The sequence below is a fragment of the Lathamus discolor genome, chromosome 4 (assembly GCF_037157495.1).
Source record: "Lathamus discolor isolate bLatDis1 chromosome 4, bLatDis1.hap1, whole genome shotgun sequence".
NCBI classification, from domain to species: domain Eukaryota; kingdom Metazoa; phylum Chordata; class Aves; order Psittaciformes; family Psittacidae; genus Lathamus; species Lathamus discolor.
The window spans coordinates 8,893,877-8,916,307 of record NC_088887.1 but is presented as its reverse complement, the minus strand read 5'-3'; the positions used below and the strand labels follow the sequence as shown (position 1 = coordinate 8,916,307).

The following is a 22,431-nucleotide window of genomic DNA, read 5'->3' as shown; positions in this document are numbered from 1 at the left end:
CGGTCGAAGGGGGCGGGGAAGCCGCTGATTGGACGAGGCGCTGGTCCTGCTGAGCCCTGATAGGCCGGGGAAGGAGGCGGGGCCAGGCGAGCGCGGGCCTCCCGCGTTGTTTGGTGTGCGGGGCCCCCCCGGGTAGGTAGTGGCGATCTGCGGGGTTGTATCGGGGACCATGGTGGCCGTCCTGGAGTTCCACTTGCCCCTCGTCCCCGCTGACCTGCTGCGGGAGAGCAGCCCCGGGCAGTACGCCGTGCAGGAGGTGCTGCCCGTCCGCGACCTGCCGCCCGCGCTTACAGGTATGCAGCCCCCTGTACCCCATCTTCCTTTACCGGTCTGGCCCGGTTCCCGGCCGTGACCGTCCCTCTCGTTTTCTCCCCGCAGCCTTCCGGACTGCCTTCCGGGCGCGGGGCGCGCTGGCAGTGCTGCAGCACTTCGATCCCATGTACAGCTTGCTGCAGTGAGTACGGAGCAGGGAGAGGGGAGGCGGGTACACCTGGGAGCTCACGTCTCGCCTCTCCCTGGTGGTGTTTAGTCGCTGCTCTCACGCACTGTGCTTGCTCTGTAGCCATTTCCAGGCTGTGGGGACTGCTGTCAAGGAGGATGCCCTGGAGCTGATGACGCGCGGTGGGTATCTGCTGTTTCTAGCTGAAGTAGGAGTGATGGAGAGGTTGCTCTCCTTTGGCAGCTCAGTGATGATATAAAGGCTAATGTGACTTGACCAGCTGGGTTGCACCCTCAGTCCATTCCAGTAATACGGGCCTGTAATCTTGGTGGACAATGCTGAGCTGTGCATGTTCGCTGTAAGGGCAGGCCGACAAAAATTCCCCTTCTCCGCATCCCTGGAAAATACATCTTTGAGATGCATCAGCTCTGAGTGAGTGTTTGCATGAGCTGGCAAGGGGCTATGGGGATAGGACAGGCTAGTGAAAAAAACCAGGTTTGGGTTGTAGGGGGCAGCCCACATTACAGCTGGTAAGATGTGAGCACACATCTTTGGTAATCTGATGACTGCTCTAACTCTCTGAAAGAGAGGATAGCTGAGGGGCCTGGTGAGGAGTGCTCACGATGTTCCGCTTTTCTTCAGTGGTATCCCATCATTCAAATGAACTTCCCGCCATCTTGGGTGATTCTGGGCTGAGCCATGCAGACCGTGTTGCTCACCTCAATGCTCTCAAGATGAACTGCTACTTGCTGATTGGCCTGATGGACGCCTTTGAAATGGAAACCTTCAAGAGTGGTTTGTTGGAGGTGTGGTCTGGGGGGAAAATAAGGTCATAACGTAGAAAACATGTAAGCTTGCTGGACTCTCTGGTATCTGTCCAGTGTTGTATCAGAGTGTGATGCTGTAGGCTTAAATTATAGGTTTAAACTAACAATAATGTGTATGACTTTAACATAGTAAAATACAGCAAACTGTTCTAACTTGCTGACATGAAGGGAGTAAGAAATGTTCATCTGGCAGAGGAAGGGACATCATGGCACTGATAACTAAGGAGGCAGTAAATAAGACCAAGGATGCTAGCCTTCAAGATTACAGAGACTGGAGCAGAACAAAAGCAAGGACATAGCACTAGGTCAGGACTAGGACACTGCAGGCATGCACAAGCACTGAGGTCAGTCAGTGAACACAGCGAGGAGGATTATTGGCGACCACCAGAGAACCCCGCTCTGCAATAAAGAATGCCTGCTTTCTAAAACATCAAGTCTTAAAGAGTTTCTCTGACCAACTTTTGCAGTAACAATGCAGAGTACTGTTGTTTCTGTGAAACTGTACATGGAAAATAGCTAAAGGGACAATATGTATCCAAACACCAGCAGGGACTCAGATACCCAGGCCTCTCTTTTTCACTTTTCAGTGTCTGGCTGGTACTTAGTGTACCGGTATTTTCTCAAGACTTCCTTTCTGTGGTGAAAATGGTCATTTGATATGGGTATATAAACTTCTCATGCATTTCACTGTATGTCTCTTAATGCTTTAGAATAAGCATCATTTGCTTTATCATATACTTTAGAATAACCGTCATTTTCTTTTCAGAGGGAAGCAGGGTGGTGATGGTGTTTTTCCTGGTGTCAAGCTGCTGATGTATTGCATTGTGTAATCTCCTTTCTAGAAGAAGAACCGTCCCAAGACCTCTGGATCCTTATGGGAAGAGGAGAGGGAGCCGGTCTTACGGCTGCTCACACAGCTGCTGCAGCTGGATCTCCGTCAGCTTTGGGGTGGTTTCGTGGTGGAAGAAGAATTTGTCAGGTATGGTATGGAGTGGATGTAGAGGTGGGATGAGTGGTTAGTTTTCTGGAAGGGGGAGTTAAATGTTATATCTGCCACTGAGGTAGTATTACAGCCCTCTGCAGGGTGCAGGTCAGTGGGAAACTGGGAAAACTGTCTTGAGGCAAAAGCAATATGTTGAGGAACCACTCCCTTTCCTCAGGCAGGCATCTCAAATTTAGATGTTATTCCTCAGTTTTTTAAGGATACTGGAAAATACCTGGTTCAAGAGAAATGCATTGTGCTAGAATGATGTTGGTGCAAGTTGTGATTGTGAGTTTTGCTGTCTCTCTTCTGTGACTTTAGCTTAATAACAGGAAGCTCCTACCATATCCTGGAGAATCCAGGTATCGGTCTTCAGAAGTACCGGGCCACACGGGAGGCTGTGACACATCTGCTTGCTGCAGCTCTGGTTCACTATGATCACATGTTCAGTGAGTTCCTGCTCTTCTGCCTTCTTCCTGAAGATATTCCCAGTTGCTTTCCCTGACCACTTTCTTCCTTCTCACGTACAAAAGATGCCACTCTGAAGATTACACAGATGCTGCAGCACTTTGAGCATGTAGCCCCAGTGTTTGCACAGGCAGTAAGCCTCTGGGTTAAAGAGTATGGTCTGAAAAGCCTGGTGGGTGAATTGCTAAGGTGAGAAAAATACCCCAAGGCTTGTCCTTCTATCCCTAGCAACTTGAGGCACCCTATTCCTTATTTCGTTTTTCTTTGCAGGGAAGTGGGACAGAAATGTCCTCAGGATCTGGCTCATGATGCTTCTGTGATCAAGGGTTATGCTGTCTTTATAACTGAACTGGCTGAACAGATTCCAGCTCTGGTGCTATCAAACATGAGCGTTCTCCTGCATCACTTGGATGGAGAGGTACATTCCCACTTCCAGAGAAGTCAATTGGTGGAGATGCTGCAATCCAGTTTTTCTGTCTGAAAACAGAACCTGTTTCACAGAGATCAAATGCCAAAGCACGCCCTTACCTAAAAGATACAAAGGAGCAGAAACCATGATATCTTCTGTCTGATTGTCACTCTTGCATATCAGGGAACAGGAAACTGCTTACTGTGGGAGATCCCAGCTGCTCTCTCTTGTTTTTCAGTTCTTAATGAGTTTGTCATTGAGTTACTTTTTCTTAAACTGTTCTTAAAAGCCATTAAGTGTTTCTCAGTTCTTTGCTTCTGTGGACCTAGCTGGACAGCAGGGTTGGATTACTCTGTCTTGCAGGCAGTCATGTTCACCCAAAATCTGTAATGGAGAAATTCACTTAAGGCTGGGGCCTGGGGCTTAGAAGGCCCAAATTCTGTGCCATACTTTCCCTTGACATACCAAGTCAAGTATTTTTGTCTGTTCCTGGTTCAACAGCTCTTCTTTTTCAGAGTTACATGATGCGAAATGCCATTCTGGCAGCTATGGCAGAAGTGCTGGTGCAGGTGCTGAATGGTGACCAGCTGGAGGAAGCTGCCCGTGTTACTCGGGACCAGTTCCTGACCATGCTGCAGGCCCATGTCTGTGATATCAACAGCTTTGTACGCAGTCGAGTGCTACAGCTCTTCACTCGAATTGTTCAGTGTAAGGTAAGTCTGTGCTAAGGAAATAGTCTTGCTTTAGTCATACCTTCCCCTGCTGTGCTTTCTAAGGAATTTCTGTCACCCTGCTCTTTGTTTACGGAGGCTGGAGTTTAACAGAGAAGGGTATTGTCCCTGTGTAGTGTCGTGTCAGCGGTATCTTTTTCTCAAGAGACCAAAGATCCTAGGGGCGAGAGAACTGGGGAATGCAAATTAAATGCTGCTCTTCATTAATGGGACAGACTAGAAAGAAGAGCACAGTGTACAAGCTGGTTTTGGACATTCGTATGGGAAAACATCACCCTTGCTAGGTAGGCTAAGACTCAACAGATAACATAATTTAAGTCCTTGCTTTCAACAGAGGTTGACCAGAAGATATCCAGAGATCCCTTCAGACCTAGACATTCTTATATAAATCTATAATCTATGCCTTTTAGTACATTAAGATGTCTGCAGTAAAATAACTTTTTTTCTGAGTCTCTCAGCCTTAATAACCTTGTCTCTGCTCTCATTTTGTATTAGGCCCTGCCTCTGACTCAGTTTCAGTCTGTGGTGTCTCTGGCTGTTGAGCGTCTTAAAGACAAAGCTGTGGTAGTAGTTAAAAATGCGATCCAGCTCCTGGTTGCGTTTTTGTCCAACAATCCCTTCTCCTGCAAGGTAATTCTGACTAGAATGGATAGACTAGGTGTCTGTATACAGGCTAAATACCTGCAGTGTGCTATAGCCAGAGCAGCAGCCTTTCTGTGTCTTGTGGGAGGGACAATGTAGCCTTTGATTCTGCAGGTGGCAGCTTTCTGGTTCTCTCAGGCTCAGATCTCGCTCTCTCTGGCTCTGTCCTCACTTGGTGTAATTGGTAGGTATGCTGAAGGTCAGAAAGGATGTGTTTATGGAAAAACCTGCAGCAGTTTTATTTGAATCCACTGTGGGGTTTCTTTCCTTAGGATCAGAATTAGAACGCAGCTGCAGCTGTGTGTTTAGCTGTACTTTCTCCTGGGCTTTTGAGCCTGGGCCTAGCAATTTGCAGCCATTCCCATTCTCTAGGATGATTGACAGCGTCTACTAATCCAGTTTCCAAAAACAGGGTTATCTGAAGGGATTGACAACTTAAAGTTGGGGAGTGAAAGTGGAAGAGAAAGGAGAGTTACCTCCTTTCAGGAAAAGGAGGATAAGTAACATATTTCTTCTCTTCCTGGCATCTTCAGCTGAGCTGTAGAGACTTGAGTGAGCCACTGAAGAAAGAAGTGCAGAAGCTGCAAGAAATGAGGGATCGTAACAGATCCGCAGCAGGTAATTCCCCTTCTTCTTCTTTCTTCTTCCCAGGGCATGCCAGGGTTTATTTTTGCTCATCTTAAATTTTCTCCCGGGTTGTGGTGGCTCCGATCTCTGATCTTACTGGTGTGAAACGGTGAGGCCAGATAACCGGGATTAAGCTCGAAACAGGTTTTCATACTGTAGTGTTATAAAAGGGCAATATCAGTATCCATATATAGATCAACAGTCTGTTTATGTAAATATCCTATTTTCAGGGTAAGAATTGAAATTACGTATGAACACCCTCCCAGGTTTCCATTTCCAACCATTCAACAACTCCCTGAGCCATAATTTTGGTCAGATAATAATTTAAGCTTGATTAACCTTGAACCTGGTGCTGCCTACAAAACAGCATCAGATGATGGTTCTCTCTTACCTGTCAGGTTTTTTTTGCCCTTAGTGGTTTCTTTTTTTCTTTCTTATTTATTCTTACTGCAGTGTGGACAGTGAATAGTGCCTGCTGGGGGAAACAGCGAATAGTGCCTCCTGGGGGAGGAAAGGGAAGCAGAATTCCTAAGTTTCAAATTAGTTTCTTTCCCCATTTAGGGTGTCATCTGAGTCTCTGTGTTCCTCATTCCCTCTGTCGGTTTTTGTTTGTGGTTTGGTTTTTTTAATAGGTCCAGTGATCACCCCAGAGGAAGAATGGGAAGCAATGCTGCCAGAAGTTAGGGCTGCCGTACAACAGCTCTTTCAACCACTGCAGGAAGAGGAAGAGGAGGTGCTGGAAGTTGAGGAAACAGTGGAGAGTACATTGAACCAAATCACTGGGCTGCTGAGGAGGCTGAATTACAAGTAAGAAGGCTCTGTATTTTGAAAGAGTGTTTATTCCAAGGGATGTGTTGGCTTCTTGTTCTCTGTGTAAGAAGGCTTTGGAGCTCGAGGGTAGAGGGATGATTTCCATTAACATTACTCTGTAGGAAAACACTGGCGTGGGCACCCAGCACAAGATGTGGGCAGGAGCTGCTTTCCCAGGTTTTCAGGGGAAGTTGGATGGTTTCCCTTATGTTGTGCCCTGACGGGTTGCTGATGTTCTTCTCTGGGCAATGTCATTGTTCAGGCGTGCAGCCCGCCTCACACAGAAGGCCCTGGGTCACTTCCAGGGGAAGGAGCCCTTCAGCAGCCTCATGGAGGAAAATGAGGAGGCAACAATCCTGGGTGTTCTGAAGAGACTTTACACAGGTAACTGCTTCACATAGCTATGTCTCTTCCCTAAGACTAAGCTGATGCCAGAGCTAGACCAAAACCCTCTGCAGTGCCCTGTCCTTCCTTCTGACCTGTGGGGCATAATCTTGTGTGCTTGACAGCTCAAGGTAGAGCCGCACCATCTCTGGATTATTTTCTTCTCTAGTGGCCTGGCATTTTGGCTGGATCACATAGTCCTGATGCTTGATTTTTGGTCTTAACAGTCCCATGTTCCCAGTAGAAGTGCATTTCTGATACTAGGGAGTACTAGTGCTTGCCTTCTCCCTACTCTGCCCTGATTCCCTTTTAAAGCCTTTCGGGACCTGTCAAGTTTGGAGTAACCCATTCAGCATTTTAATGGTGTTTACCCCAACTGGACTATTCCTGTCTCTGCCCCTGTATTAAGCTGGCTTTTCTGTGGTGCCATTGTAGTACTGGAACTTGCTCTACAGTATGCTGAGATTTTGTCTTTGTAGCTAAATCTGATGGCAGGATTTGGCTTTTTGTCTCCTGGCTCTTGGAAGGTGTCACTATGGAGTGGAGGGAGAAGGGCAAAAATGCCCTGAACCATGTCTGTTTCTCTTGTACCTTCAGTACTGCTCACAAAACAAGTGTTCATGCTGTGCAGGTTCGTGCCCAGATGAGAACAGTGAGGATCCTCCACATGGCAACAGTGGTCTTGAGAATGAAGAAGCTGTACCAGAAGAGCAGCCTCAAACAGAGCTGATCAAACAGGAGATGCTGGTGCAATACCTGCAAGATGCTTACAACTTCTCAATGAAAATCACAGAAGCCCTGAGCCTGATCAGCAAGTTGATGTATGAAAACTGCGTCTCAGGTGTGTGAAATAATGACGTGGCTCTTTTCCCCTGTTCATCATTTCCACGTCTTTCCCCTTGCTGAAAAGGAGATATAGGAGTAGCGCAGCTCCAGGGGAAGGGGAAAAGGTTGGAGGAACTACACCTTATGGAGCAGATGTCCCAGGCACATCCAGGATATTGGAAAAGCAAGCACTGTCTAAAAGGCTGTCATGAAAGGGTTGTGTTAGGGCATGAACAGGCTCTTTAGGAATCCATTTTTTAAACATCAAGGTTAAAAATGTTTTTGAAAGCCAGGTGACCAAAATTACTTAGCTTATGGAAGCTTCATCTCAGCCAACATTCTCCCAAGGTTATCATGGCCGGTGAAGCTGGGTTCAGTTACCTGCTCAGTGCCCTGTTGCAGCTCCAGGTGTTATGCTGGCCACAAGAGGGGAGCTGGGACCTCATCTTGTTCACCTCACCTTTCCTTACAGTTTATTCTGTAGCTGAAAGTGATCCTGATCAACAGGTTCTAAGGCCTGCTCCTCTTTAGTGCTATAGTTGAAGGTAGTTAATGAGTAGAACTTTTAAATATGGTCTCTTTGCTCTTCCTCTAAATGTACTGCATGAGATTTAGCTGTTAACCTGTGCCCATTTCCTCCAGAAAATCTGTGTGTTTGTACTAGTGACCCCTTTCTGACTTCAGCAGGCGGTAGCAGTGATCTTAGATGTTTGTAAGGCTTGCTGTGAGAACAGTATGCCTATGAGTATGTTTTAATGGGCTCTCGAACGGGGATTAGGAGAGAACTGCACTAATGCAACTGTTCTTCTCTCTGCAGTGGTGCAGGAAGCCATTGAGTTCTTTGTCACAGTCTCGCAGTTTGGTGTGCCTGAAGCACTGTCTGGAGTTCGCAGAATGCTCCCCCTCATATGGTCAAAAGAGCCTGGAATTAAGGAGGCTGTGCTGAACGCCTACAGGCGGCTCTACCTGAGCCCCAGTGGGGATTCAGAGAGGTATGGCTCTTTGTAAGTATTCCTCCCCTCATTTCTACTGGGGAGCTGTTGGGAATGGATAGGAAAAGAAATCAAATTTGCCCTGCTTCACTCTGAGCAGAAATGTAAGGTTAGATATCTGAGTATCCCAGTCTTCCTTGGGTTCTACTGCTGAGCTTCTGCTTTTGGTTTGTTGCAGCCTTCGTGTGTAGGATATATATGCAGCAAAATTCCATGTGAAACCTTATAAAAGGAGAAATGGAGAATTATTTTAAATTAAACTGTTATCAGACACTCACAGTTAATATTCTCATAAATGCCATTTTTATCCAAAGCACTGCACCAAGATACATGTGCCCAAATTATCTGGGTAGGGTCTCTACATGATGGGGAACAAAGGGTGTCAATTATGAATGTTCATCTGGTCAGCAGGTGTCCTGATTGGCAACAATAAACTTTTCTGGACAGCTCTTTCAACCTTTTGGGTTGATTATTTGGTTGTTGATTATGGAATCATTCCATGTCTTAAGTCTTGCATACTTCTGTGGGCAAAGTTGTTGCCTAAAATTCTCACATTTTGTGTTTCTAATGGCTGTAGTCACTCATTCTTTGGGATAATGAGTGTTATACAATGTGGTCTAAAGTTGGAAGTATCTTTCTGTTACCAGAGCTGGCTTTTTGCTGACAAGTCATGCATGCTGTGGCCTTATCTAAGCGTAGACATTCTGTTTCTGATGTACGCAACACGTTCCTCAGTGTTTACTGTCAGTTGTGTTCTTAGTTTTTCAGTATACGCTATTTCTTTATCCCTCACCCTGTACAAGGTTAGGTGTCATCATTTGGGTGCTTTCACACACATTGCTACTTACATTTCATTCAGACCAGTCTTAAATTTGTTTGCGACAAATCTCTACACATGGTAGATGTGAAGATGTTAATGGGGTCTTTGTTACTGATTCTTATTGAGGATTTTTGGGGGGGAGCTGGGTACCACTTGTATGCTTGCTTCTTCCGCACTAGACAGGAGCTGTGTCTCTCCTCACTTGCTCTTTTTTCTTAGCATTTGCCCACGTATATAATCCTGTTGGACACACATGCTCTATGTGTGATCCCTGGTGAGATGCACCTTACTTCACCCCTATTTGTACCATAAGCGCAATAAAAAGCACCTACTGCTTGTCACTTTTTCGTGATAGTATTGCCTGAAGATGACTCTCCCCCTCTTTGAGCTCTGGCCTTATTTGTTCATAGACAGACTTTCAGTTTCTTATGTTTTAGGGAATAGTACTTCGACTTGTGGTTGAGAGCAAACTGGCAAGTGGCTGGTGAGTGCCTCTTGTTGGGTTTTTGAGCACTGAAAGGAGCAGAAGTGCACAAGGAGCAGACTGCTGAGCCTGTGTCATGCTTATTGGCACTTGAGTTGGGAGACTTGAAGATCTCCAGCTTGTGGAGGGGGAAGTTTTCCTGTCCCCAGGGATCAGCTCTGTTATCTCATAGATTTTCTCAGCTCTATGAATAGGAAAGTAATTGTGACAGCTGCTTTTTTTTTTTTTTTAACATATATTTTTAATAGTTGTATTTTCTTTCCCCCTCTTCAAAGGGCCAGGGTCCAGCACCTGGTGCGTTCTCTCTCTCTCATCATGGTGGATGCATCGCTAGGAACAATACAGTGCTTAGAAGAAATAGTGAGTACTTGTCTTGCCCAGGTTTAGATTGTATTTGTGATCTTAGATGTTTATTAAAATGGTAGTCACTGCAAGTTAATGTCTTTGTTGGCTTGAAGTCCATTCTCCTCTGCCTCTCCCTACTTGTTACGTTGCATAGAATCAACTTGATTGGAAAAGATCAAGTCTAACCGTTCCCCAGTACTGCCAAGGCCACCACTAACCCATGGCACTGAGGGCCTCATCTACTCAGTTTCTGAACACTTCAGGGATGGCGAATCCACCACTTCCCTGGGCAGCCTCTTCCAGTGCTTGGTCGTCCTTTTGGGGAAGGAATTGTTCCTAATCTCCAGTCTAAAATGTCTCTTGCAGATCTCGGAGTTTGTGCAGAAAGACGAAATCGAGCCTGCTGTGATCCAGCTGCTTTGGGAGCAGTTCACGGGAAAATCTCAGTGCTCCTCTCTGGAACAACGTGCTGCTGTGATGCTGCTGGGGATGATGGCACGGTGAGTGCAGGGACCCATCTGATTATGGCAGTGGGAGGATATAGAGGGAGTTAATTTTTATTAAAGAGCTGTGGGTGCTGCATCAGCTGACTTTTCGGTTCTGCAGCTTCAAAAGTAGTAACTGCATCGTAGGGTAATGAAGCCTGGAAGTAAACGTAGTTGTGCTGGGTCCCACCAGCACAGTCTCTGAGCACAGCAATGTTACTTCTGTTGTGTTCTGAATGTCCATCCTTTCTCAGTGCTTACTGTGTCACAGCTTTGCAGCTTTATGGGTAAGAACAGTGAGAAGCTCCCACATAGAGATATCCGCCTCCCTTTTTGGGGCAAAAGAGAATAACTGCTCAGTAAGGTTTTCCAGCTCAGTAACCCTTTGAGGGTGGGAGGTGGGTTTTGTGGTGGTGGTATTTTGTTTCCACAGTAGGGAAGGAAGTCGCACACGTCACCAGTCCTGAGCTGTTGGACTCTCTTCTGTTTTGCAACATTTTTCTTTGTCTTACCCATTTCAATTTTGCTCCTTTCTGCTAACAAAAGAGTCAAGAATCTTCTTCCTTTACAAAGGGAGAGTGTGCCCAGTGTTGTTCACTTTAGCAAATCTCATCTCTTAGTGGAGTGTGGATTATATTGGCTCCTGTGGAATATTGCTTGCTGCTCTTATAGCTATATCTTGAGTCATTGCATGGAATTTTTATCCCCTCAAATCACTGCAAGACACAAGGAGTATTTCTCCTGATTATCTATAGTTCTGTAAACTTTCAGCAGCAACTCGAGCAATACCTCTCCCCCTTCCATTCCACAGGGGGAATCCAGAGATCATAGGTAGCAACCTGGATGTTTTGATGACAGTAGGGCTGTCTGAGAAGGTATGTGAAGACTATCGCCTGGCTAAAGAAGTATGCAATGCCATCTCCAAACTTGCCAGGAACACTAAGGTAAGACTCTTAGTTTGCTCTTGAGGTCATCCAGAAACAGTGTTATCCAGAAAAAAAGATGGGGGGAAATGGTTTGTACTGAGAAGGGGGGAGAAGTGATTACATTTTTACTGATTTTAAAATTAAGTAGGTTGGGACCATTCAGCAGCACCTGGAAAGCTCGACACACATCAGTGAACATCTAATAAAAGAACTTCCATTAGGTAACAGGTTGAATTTGATTAGTAAAGACTTCAGTGCACAAGAAAATCTGTTTTCCTTTCAGCTCTCTTCTTCACACTCTCAGTTCTAAACTGATTCGTGTTTTCTCAGCCATGAAGCCCTTTCCTCTACTGATGTGATTCTTTTGCCCTTCATATTAGTTCATATTTGGGAGTTGTCAGTTGTACAGCTGAACATAAAACTTGGAAGGTTTTCAAACCTATCCATGTTGTACTTGCAACATGATGCTCAATGACTTGTCTGGGGAATAATTTATACTTTTATTTTAATGTACTTGGTGAGAGGAATTCTTTGGTTTTGACTCAAACAGTTAGGGCATTTTAGTTTAGGGATTTCAGCATAAAACCAGCCCTCCTTCACACAGCACCATCATTCTATGTTTGCCTCTTCCACTGGGGACATTACTGCAAGACCTTAAAGAATGTACCACAACATTAAGTGTTTTGAAGGCAGTTGTAATTCAATTTTAGGTTGACTTAACTCTGCACTTAAGTTTGCATGTGAGAAGGGACTGAACTGTAGATACTTGAATGACTATGGTAACTCTCCCCCAACCAGAAATTCAGTACAGAGAGCAAGACTGTAGTGAACTGAGGAATTCGGTTTCCAACTACTGAAAGCTTTTAAATCCTCAAGTAAATCCTTTGTTTTGGTCAAGTATACCTTGATCAGCAGACGCAGATGTGCTGTGATATGTTGGGCATTGTCATACTTGGTTTAGTATTTCTCTGGCTTACCTTATTTCCAACTTAAACCAGAGAGGAACTGATACAGAGTATATGCAACAGCCTAAGTGTGAGGTGGTGTTAACAACCTCACATTGTCCTCTGTAATTTCTATTGGTGATATTTTGCTTTTAAAGAAAACCTCATGGTTCTGGAGTATCCCCAGGCAAGGACATCTAGTTGCCTTACAGCTGATAACCCTGAAGATGCTCTAAAGGTTTCTCCCTTCATTCATTGTGGAGAATGAGTAAATAATATCAGATCTTAAAAGAGTAATTTTGAGATTTCAAAAGAGTTACTTTGATGGAAGTTAAAATAGTGGAACTGCATGAGTTGGCCTGGGATCATCATTTGGCTAAGCTTTAAATCCATGCAGTGCTGCCACCATGCCTTCAAAGTGACAGTGGTGTTCCTGCTGTGTATTTAGCTGCAGGGCAGTACTAGATGTCCCTGCCATGGGCCCAGCATGGCTTTGATTAGCATTGTTCACACAGCAAAATTAAGTATGGGGAAGGGCATGGGGGGATCTCTTAGGTGGAAACAGTAACTCATTTGTTCTCTCTTGCAGCAAGCACTGGGGAAGAACAGTACGCCTTTTCGACTGCCACAGAACCACATGCTCTTTGGCTGCCTGAGTGAGACTGTGATTAAAGGTGAGCTGAAGTCAGTAATAGGGTTGGAGGAGATGAAGTTGGGCTGTGTGATGTACCTACCACACATCAGCCTGTGTTGTTGTTGATGTGTGGAACATTGCTCTCTCTTCTCATCAGGCTTTGCCCAGCCAAGTTGCCACTGGATCCTCTTCATGGAGGCAGCAGTAACACTCATCTATCAGCTAGCAGAAGGGGCAGAGGAGATATGTGCTCACATTCTGCAGGCGTGCAGTCAGCAAGCTCTGGAGAAGCTGAAGGAGGATGATGGGCAGAAAGCTGGTGAGGAAAAAAGCTGATGAAGGAAATCTGTAGCCATGGTTTCCAGTGCTGTGACTGGGTGGCCTACAGTAACTGCAGGAGGAGAACAGAGCTGAGGGGCTGGTGGAAGGGTGCAAATGCTGTGAAGGACTCTGTGAAGCATGGAGATGGGTTATACAGTGGGACTTCACAGTAACTGATGGGGGAAGAGATCTAGGTCAGCACTGAACTGTAGCAATTTTTCTCCGCTAGATTCAGGGGATTCTCCCAGCAGAGTCTCTGATGGTGCTAGCAGTCTCCCCACATTCCTGCTGATGCACCTGGTGTCCCTTGTGGGGCAGGTGGCACTGCAGCAGGTAGCATATTTGGAAGTGTCAGTGAGCACAGAGCTACGCAGACGCCGTATGCTCAGAGACGAGAAGACCAAGAACCATTCTGACAGAAGCACGGAGAAGCAGAGACCCCAGGTGAGAACTGAAGGGGTTTTGTTGGTTTTTTTACTCATGGGAGCTCTTCTGGTGTCCCAGCTACTGCTACAGCAAGCTTCTGGAGAATGAGCTCCTGAGGGTGCATGAGATCCAGGGTAATGTGTGCTTTGGGAATAGAGATGGACAGGATAGACAGGGAGGTCCTGAAATGACCCTGCTTGATAAAGCTTTCACACTGGTCTTGGGTTTTGAAGAGGCAGAGGGGAGGGAATGCAGGGTGATGTTTTGGCCATGTTTATCTTCCTGCTTCAGACAAACACCTTTCCATTCATCACCTCCTCTCCTACCAGTGCAGTCTTTTGCAATTGCTGATAGTGGTGAGAAACACCTATCTGTGGCCTGAGTTCTGGAAAAGGGTCTCTGCAGCCTTGTTCCATAGGGCTTGGGGGTCCTATCCTCTCTCGGGTGGTAATGATGGAAGCTCTTCCTCCCTTGTGTTGCTTTTGCCTTGCTGTAAGATTTCCTATAATCTTGCTCACAAGACCAGCAATTCAAAAGCCATTTTGAACTTCTTGCTTTTAGGATCTGCATGTTCCTTAAGTTGTGCCAGGCTTGGGCATGGATGCCAGATGTGTCTTATGTCTGTCTCTGTTACGTAGCTGCAGTAGCTTGGGCTTCATTTTCATTAGTGTTCTGTGGCATGTGGACTGGCAGATCCTGGACTACCTTTCATTAGCTTCATTCAGTTCTCAGGGTAAACCTCCATCAGTCTGGATCTTCTCAGCTCTAGCCATGCTGCTGGTAACAGGCACGCACCTCTTTGTGAAGGAAGGGGTTATTTTTGCCTGCCATTTTTTTTACAGTCTTCCTTTCTGCACAGAGCACAGGAAATGAGACCACTATGGAGGAGGAATTGGGCCTTGTGGGAGCCACAGCTGATGACACCGAGGCTGAACTCATCCGCAGTATTTGTGAGACAGAGCTTCTAGATGGTAAGTGTGGCTGCCACCAAGGAGCACTTGCTCTGCCTGCCTGTGAAAGAACAGGTACAGTGAACAACAGATCCAGAAGGAGGAAGGCTGTTTCTGGCCGAAGAAAACACTCTTTTTTTGTCTGGTGTCAGTTTCTACGTAAGCTGTCTGTTTCTTTGCTCTGCCTCTCTGGAGGTGGTTTTTCAATGGTGAAAGTGAGTCAGTCAGTTTCTATAGTTTGCAGAAGTTGTGGGATAAATGGAGTAATTTTTCTTAAAGAGGGATGCACAGACAATGGTCTCATACTTGCTGTCTTTATCCCCATTCCAGGGAAGCATCTGTTGTCTGCCTTTGTTCCACTGGTGCTCAAGATCTGCAACAACCCTGGGCTCTACAGCGATGCGGGGCTCTCAGCTGCTGCAGCCCTAGCTCTTGGCAAAATCTGCATGATCAGGTAATGGCCAGTCCTGTTGGTGTTCTCTTCCCAGCCTTCCTAGTAAGTACTAAAGCTCAAACAAACAGTACAACTCCTTTCCTGTGGAAAGAACAAACAAAAAGGGGCATCCACAGATAGTATTTTCTGTGTGTGTCTGCTGTCTGTGAGATAGGAATTTGGTATCTATGCCTTCTTTTCTCTACCCTTTCTCATCAGTTCTGAGTTCTGTGACTCCCACTTGTGCCTGCTGTTCACTATGATGGAGAAGTCCAGCCTGCCTGGTGTGAGATCCAACCTTCTTATTGCAGCAGGAGATCTGGCCATCCGTTTCCCCAATCTGGTTGAGCCTTGGACACCGCATCTCTATGCCAGGTAATGCTAGACTCATTGCTGGGAAGAGGACACATGAGAGCTCTGTGGAAGGCACTGGGCCTCCAGAAGGTGAGAATGACCCAGGAAACCAAATTTGAAGGTGGCAAGAAAGGCACGCAGATGTAGGCTGTGGAGTTAGGCTGATGTGGGTATCAGTAACTTGAGATACTCGGCTGCTTTCTGTGGTAACTTTACGCTTCCACCAGGTTGCGGGACCCCTGCCCAAGTGTGAGGAAGATGGCTGGACTGGTGATGACTCACCTCATCCTCAAAGACATGGTAAAGGTGAAGGGCCAAGTGAGTGAGTTGGCAGCTCTGCTTATAGACCCGGAGGAGGCAATCGTGGGAGTGGCTCAGAACTTTTTCACTGAACTCTCCAACAAGGCAAGTGCATGCTTTGGGACCTTACTTCACAAGAGTGGGGAAAGGCTGGTGGAGGCTGGGTCAACACACAAGACTTGAGTGTTGGAGAAAGGTGTTTCAGTGGTGTATAGCAGCTGTGTGTCCTGCACTGCCTAAATGAGGAGAGAGAAAAGAAACTGCAACATGAGTTTTGTTTCAACCCTGATGTTGCTGAATTTGACCTCATCTGTTCACATCGGAAAGCAGGTTCCAGACCAGTGTCTTGTCCATTTGCTTTCTTGTGTATGCCTAGCACAGGGTTGGGAACAGTTTTCTGCAGCTTACCTTTAGGCCTTACAACAGAGTTCCCTGACCTTATGGCTCAGGTAGTGCACAATCTCTGAAACCCTTCAAAGCTGATTGTGTGACATCAAGATACTTAAATTGAAGTAGCTACAGACCAAGCAGGTAAGAACAGTAGCAGAGTTACCCCTCTATGCTGTTCATTCAACATAAAGGCTGCTGTGGGGCCCTCCGAGTTTGAGATCTAGTGCCTGAGAAGCTGCAATGATACTGGGGCATTACTGTCTTGGCTTGCTGAGTTAAAAGCAGAGCTGCCGCCCTGGCTGCACTCCCTTCCTATCCCTGCAGTGATGACAAATTTATATGACAAAACCATGTAAAAGCATTGGCAAAGGGAATCTGGACTGGGCTGTTTCAGGCAAGATGGAAGGCAGCTCCTTGGGCTCAACTGCTCTGTAAGTTTCCTTTATCAGAAAGCTTTTTGGTTGGGTTGCAACAAGGCTGGAAAGTGAAGAAACTGCATCCAGGTCTGCCAAAGAGCAGAGCTCTTGCAAAACAAGGGTTGCAGTTGGTATCTTGTTGATTGGTTGTTTTTTCACCCCTTAACTTTGGCCAAGTAGTCCTGGATAGGTTTGGTTGGCTGTGTACAGCTTGTTTCAAAAAGCTGATGCTTTCAGACAGTAGATTTAGGGTGGGAAGAGATAATTTTAAGTGGGCAGTTTATTTGGCTTGACTTTAGCTGTCCTACATAATTCCGTATCATGTAAAATCTTGTATTCTGCACAGGGTAATGCCATCTATAACCTGCTTCCAGACATAATCAGTCATCTCTCAGATCCTAACTGCAGCATAGAGGAGGAATCTTTCCGAACTATTATGAGGTATCCTGGGGTTAAAGAAATCTCTTTTGGCTGGGACTATGTTTATGCAAAGAGGGTTGACAGATCCAGGGGAGAGAAACTACAGTGACATGTACAAGTATGCCTTTTCAGTTGTTTTCCTTCGTCTGACTTTTTCAGACTGTATCTGAAATGGAGTCATGCTGAGGGGAATTAATTCTAAAGGCACATAGTTGGGGGTGAGGAAACTCCGCAGAGAGTTTCCACTATCTCATTCAAAATGATTTTTCCTTCCAGAAAAGAAAAACGGTTGGGTTTGCACATAGGAACATGGATATGCAACATTAGAATGGGACAGATTTTAAAGACTCTGGTGCCTTTGTCATTTTGGTGGCATACTGGCTTTTTGTAAGCAATTTTAGCAAAGCTGTAGTTCAAGTAAAAGGTTTGGGGTTTTGGTTTTGTTCTGGGGTTGTGGGGTTTGGTTTTGTTTGAATGGGGGGGGGGGGCTTGTTGGTTAGGGGTTTTTTTTTTTCCCCAATGAATACTCCATAGTATAGAGACATACTGGAATATTTCAACCTGAGGGTACCAGTTGCTCACAGACAACACGAATAGTGTCTTTAGTGGTAAATGACAGAAATTTTCCTGTCCTTTCTGAAACTTAATCACATGAGGGTTTTTCTGAGCTGCCTGTGTCCCTGTGGATGACACAGGGGAGTGCTAGACAAAACAAAAGTATCATTGTTGCTGGAGAGAAGAACAATAACAATCTCCAGTGATTTTTTTCAACTAGTCTTTCTGTCCATGAGAATTCAGTACATTTAGGAAGAGGGATGGAATTTTGGACAGGTAGGAATTGCAAGAAAGGCACAGAAAAAGTCTATTAGTGAGGCTGAAATTGAGACTGAAAACAGTTTATGGCTGCAAAAGCAGATAGGAAGACATGGGATCAGGTTAGCATTTAAGTTCTGTTAGGCTTTGTTCCCACTTTAGAGCAAAGTAACACTTGCATTGATCTGAAATACAGCAACACACCTTCAGCAAATTAATAATGAAAAAGTCATAAGAATGGTTTTGAACAGGGGAAAAACAATACTGCATGCCACCCCACTCCCTTCATGCTAGTCTGCCAGCACTCTTGTGAAGTGAGGAGATTGTCTGGAGGTGCATGCTCTTAAAACTGGATGGAAGGAGTGGTTCAGAAGCCAGCACTGCAGCCTTTTTGGCATCCCTCCTCCCTCAGACCCCACACAGATGTTCTCGCTCTATACCTACAAGGGTCTTTGCTTTAGCTGGATTTCTTAGTTTCATTCTAGGTAGGTGCTGTTATGCGAACACACAGTTTTAGTTGTACATTATGCCATACCAGCTGTCCCCCAACAGGGACTGTGATTATTATTTGAAATACATATATGCTTATAGCTTCTTCTGAACCAAGTCTGAGGCATGCCAAGCTCTCGTGTCTTCTTTTGGAGGACCACCCAGCTGATCACTGGATAGGATAGCTGCAAGCATCCCATGGTGTAGGCAGAAATGGGGGTACCCCTCTGTGCTCTTAACTTGGCCATTTTTTCCCTTTGCAGACATCTCCTCTCATACATTACAAAGGACAAACAGACAGAGAGCTTGGTGGAGAAACTTTGTCAGCGATTCCGGACTGCCAGGTGGGTCATAATCCTAATTTTTCTGACCAGCAAGTCTCCTTCTTAGGAGCTGTTAGGAGAAACTAGCTTGTATATGCTGGTTTTAACAGGTTCCCACCATATTCTTCACACAGCAAAGTAACAAATGCTGATACAACCTGGATTAGGTGTGTCCCCCACCTTTTTCTTTCCTATCTTCCTCCTAAAAGCACATACGCCTTCACCCCCCACCTCCAACTCCATAAAGAAATAGACATTTATCTGTTCCTCTATCATGTACTTTCAGTGATATCTTCACTTTACCTTCCACTGGATTTGGTGCACCCTGCCTTACTCTCTTCCTGTAGGTTTCCTCCTCCATCATTGTGGCTTTGCCCTTGAGGTTTAAGCTGTGTCTGTTTATCTTGGCCACTTGTACACAATGCCTGGGCATGTGACCTGCTCAGTTGTTTCAGGGAGTTGCATATTCCCCAGAAATAGTTGGAGCCTGTTTCCTGAGCTGGGACGGAGAGTGGACACTCCCTCCAAAATTGCCACTCAGGAGCACTGATGAGCTCTTCACATTTGTAAAGAAACATCTGTGTGTAAGCCATGTCTAGCCTTTACTAAATTGTCTTAATATTTTTGTTCCACAAAGATGATCAGTTTAATGCATGCTAGTGGTAATGCTAGAGCAAGACTCTTGCTCCAGGTTTAAAACAGGAGTTTATCAGAAAAGATTGTGCATCCGCGTATCACAGCCACCATCACCCTCCTCAGCATTTCTGGAGATTTAAACTTAGCAACATGCCAGGTAGTGTCCAAACTTTAAATGTGGAAACACCTGGATGCTGCAGCTTTGTTCTTCGTCTGCCTGTGTTTGGACAGTGCATTCTGAGAGAGTATATGCAGGACAGACTTCTGGCCCCTCCACTTTCTATGTATGAATAACAGGGGCTTTGGCCTAGCTTTTTTTCTTCCCACTCTATCACAGAGAGCTACATTAAGGATATTAGTTTGCCTTTTGGGTTTTTTTTTTTCCTTTCTTTTTAGTAGCTTTTGCTGGGATTTGAATGTTGTCCTTCGATACAGCCATTGTTATTTGTTCACCTTATCTTAGTGAAAACTGCTTTCTTCATGTAACTGTCCAGGAAAGAGAGAGAGAAAACATCAACTACATCTTCTGCTCGAGACTATTTCAAACATGAAAAAATAACCAGCCAGGGGATTTTAATTATTCAGTTGAAATAAGGCCCTTCATCTTCACCTCACTGTGTTTAGTTTTTTTTTCCTTGTAGCCAGCAATAACTTGTGATGCTTTTTAAACAATTGACTGTGTTCTTTAACAGTGAACCTTCATTTTTTTCTGACAGACACTGAGTCAGTGTCTTTGACATAATACAGTGGTGGTTGTGCATGGTGTGTCATGGCAGGCTGTAACTGACCTGTAAAAGAACAACCTGAATCTCATGTTCTGCAGGGCAGAAGCACCTGCAGGAAACGCTTTATGCTCATGTGCTGTAGTTCTAGGTAGCATATACTTATCCTTACACACCCCTTTTCATAAGAGCTGATGGCAATCTTTGTCTTTCCCAGAACCGAGCGTCAGTATCGGGATCTGTCCTATTGCCTTACTCTGCTTCCCATCTCGGAACGGGGCCTTCAAAAGCTGCAGGACAACTATGACTGCTTTGCAGACAAGCTCCAAGACCCAGCTGTCTACGGTTGTTTCCAAACTGTGTTGGCTCGATTCCGCAGAGCAGGCAGCAAACCTGAGGCTAAAGTAAGGATGGGGGGCGAGTGTCCAGGCCAGGAAAATTATTGGAAAGACCTGCAGGTCTCCATTTAAGCAGGCTACTCCTCACCCCCAACAATTTATCAAAGAAATTTATGGCAATTCTACTATGGATGTAATTATTTTTTTTTCCCTTTTTCCCCTGTGTTCCATCTCCATCAGGCTCTGGCTGAAGAGCTGGAGCAGAAGCTGTTTGCCACCCATAACCGAGGGCTGGATTCAGCAGAGACATGCCAGAAAGGCAGTGCAACTCCAATGCCAGAGTCAGCCAAGCGGAGGCCAATAGGAAGTATGTTCCTTTCATGAGGCTGCAGCCTTCCCCCAATCCTGCAGGTCCAGCAGGGACACCTAGGGACACTTCCTCAGCTTGATAAACAGAATGGCTACTAACTGTCTTGTTTTGTTTCTTTTCTTGGCAGGTTCACGTCGCCAGCCCCTGAGCACAGCTAACAGGGATGAAGATTTTGTCACACCGCAGCCTCACAGCCTCCGAAACCAGCAGCGTGCCAGAAAGCGCCCTCCACCCAAAAAACCTATTATCACCTTCTCCAGTGATGAGGAGAACAGCTCTGAGGATGGTATGGCATTGTATGTGTATGCTTTGAAGGTGAAAAAGGAGAAAGACTATAGATTTAGTCCAGGGGTGTTCCAGAATGTGTGCAGGGCTTCAGCGCACTGCCTAAGTTGCCTGTAGATTTCTCTGCTCAAAGCAGCAGAGTGCTGGTTGTTGACACATTTTACTCTTTTTAGAGCTATTGGCAGAATTAAGAGAGGAAGAAACCCCCACCAAAACAACTCCCATCACCAGATCTTCAGCCCGCCGGCTGCGCTGAGGAAACCATCTGCCACTGTCTTTGACTAAAAATAAACCTTGTTTTATGCAGCAGTCATCTCTCTTGTCTGAGCTACCCCGTAATATGACAGTTCTGTAAATGAGGACAAAATGGTAGTTATACACCAGGCTAAAGCAATTCCAATCCTGTCTTTTGGTATCCCTACAACAAAAGGCAGTGATGAACACAGGTCACACAATGGTTGGGGTTGAAAAGGACGCCTGGAGATCACCTAGTCCAACCCCGCTGCTAAAGCAGGTTCACCTAGAGGAGGTTGCACAAGTTTGGATCCTGGCGGGTTTTGAATGTCTCCAGAGAACACAGCCTCTCTGGGCAGCCTGTTCCAGTGCTCTGCCACCCTCAGTAAGGAAGTTTTTCCTCATATTCAGGTAGAGTAACTTCCCGTGCTTCAGTTTGTGCCTGTTCCTGGGCACTAGTGAAAAGAGTGGCCCCTGACACCTGCCCTTAAGGTACTTGTATGCATTGATAAGATCCCCCTCAGATGTCTCCTCTGCAGGCTAAACAGGCCCAGCGCTCTCAGCCCTTTCTCATAAGAGAGATGCTGCAGCCCTCTGATCATCCTTGTGGCCTCCAATGGACCCTGTCCAGTAGCTCCTTGTCTTTCTTGAGCTGGGGACCTGGGAACTGGACAAAGTACTCCAGATGAGACCTCAGTGGAGCAGATTAAAGGAGGAGGACTACCTCACTTGACCTGCTGGTCATGCTCTTCCTAATGTGCCCAGGCTACCATTGCCCTTCTTGGCTGCAAAGGCACATTGCTGGCTCATGAACAACTTGTCCACCAGGACTCCCAGGTCCTTTGCAGAGCTGCTTTTCAGCAGGTCACCCCCTGACCTGAACTGGTCCATGGGGTTATTACTGCTGCAGGAGCAGAACCCTGCTCTTGCTTTTGTTGAACTTCATTAGGTTCTTCATCCAACTCCAGCCTGTCCAGGTCTTGCTGAGTGGCAGCACAGCCTTCTGGTGTATCAGCCTCTCCCAGTTTTGTATCATCAGCAAATCTGCTGAGGGGACACTCTGCCCCTTCCTCCAGGTTGTCAATGAACAAGTTGAACAATGAAGCTAAGCTGCTCTGATAAAAAATCTTTGTAAGGAAGCCTTTTTAAGAACCTCTCTCAAGTTCTTAGAATTCTAATAGAATGTTCATTCCCTCCACATTTTGTATGCGATTATAAGTACAGCCTTCAGCTTCTCTTAACAGAGGGCTGATATATATGATTTTGCTGGCTTTAGGCCCTTTTATGTTTGATTTTGGAAGCTCTTGCCCTGCAAAGCCCAGCAAAGTTTTGAGGGGAAGTTACCTGCATCGGTTTCTTGTGTCTATTTCCTCAAAGAGTTGAGGGATTGGGGGGTGAGGAGAGAAAGGCTGACTTAGGCTATTGTGGAGGATTGGC

General features: G+C 45.8%; 1 protein-coding gene and 1 non-coding gene across 4 annotated transcripts; both read left to right on the top strand.

Annotated features, from left to right (window-relative positions):
- The first annotated feature begins 75 nt into the window (after nt 1-75).
- Nucleotides 76-21,069, top strand: NCAPD2 (non-SMC condensin I complex subunit D2). 3 transcript variants are annotated; one of them, XM_065676293.1, is made up of 31 exons: nt 80-293; nt 379-454; nt 563-621; nt 1,082-1,245; nt 2,109-2,245; nt 2,570-2,697; nt 2,782-2,905; nt 2,987-3,134; nt 3,641-3,838; nt 4,352-4,486; nt 5,032-5,116; nt 5,758-5,932; nt 6,198-6,319; nt 6,951-7,160; nt 7,962-8,136; nt 9,716-9,800; nt 10,152-10,285; nt 11,082-11,214; nt 12,730-12,814; nt 12,932-13,093; nt 13,325-13,539; nt 14,381-14,492; nt 14,802-14,925; nt 15,124-15,279; nt 15,486-15,663; nt 16,711-16,805; nt 18,350-18,430; nt 19,985-20,171; nt 20,346-20,472; nt 20,603-20,761; nt 20,934-21,069. In XM_065676293.1, exons 1-31 carry the CDS (start codon nt 170-172, stop codon nt 21,014-21,016), a joined length of 4,176 nt encoding a protein of 1,391 aa, XP_065532365.1. In that variant the 5' UTR covers nt 80-169; the 3' UTR covers nt 21,017-21,069. The 3 variants fall into 3 exon arrangements, with proteins under 3 accessions (XP_065532366.1, XP_065532365.1, XP_065532364.1); XM_065676292.1 differs by having other exon boundaries at nt 7,962-8,148; XM_065676294.1 differs by lacking the exons at nt 20,346-20,472; nt 20,934-21,069 and having other exon boundaries at nt 76-293; nt 7,962-8,148; nt 20,603-20,712.
- LOC136014216 (small nucleolar RNA U85) lies at nt 682-1,007 on the top strand. The gene has a single exon (XR_010612559.1). It is a non-coding gene; the product is annotated as a small nucleolar RNA U85 (small nucleolar RNA).
- Nucleotides 21,070-22,431: the final 1,362 nt, after the last annotated feature.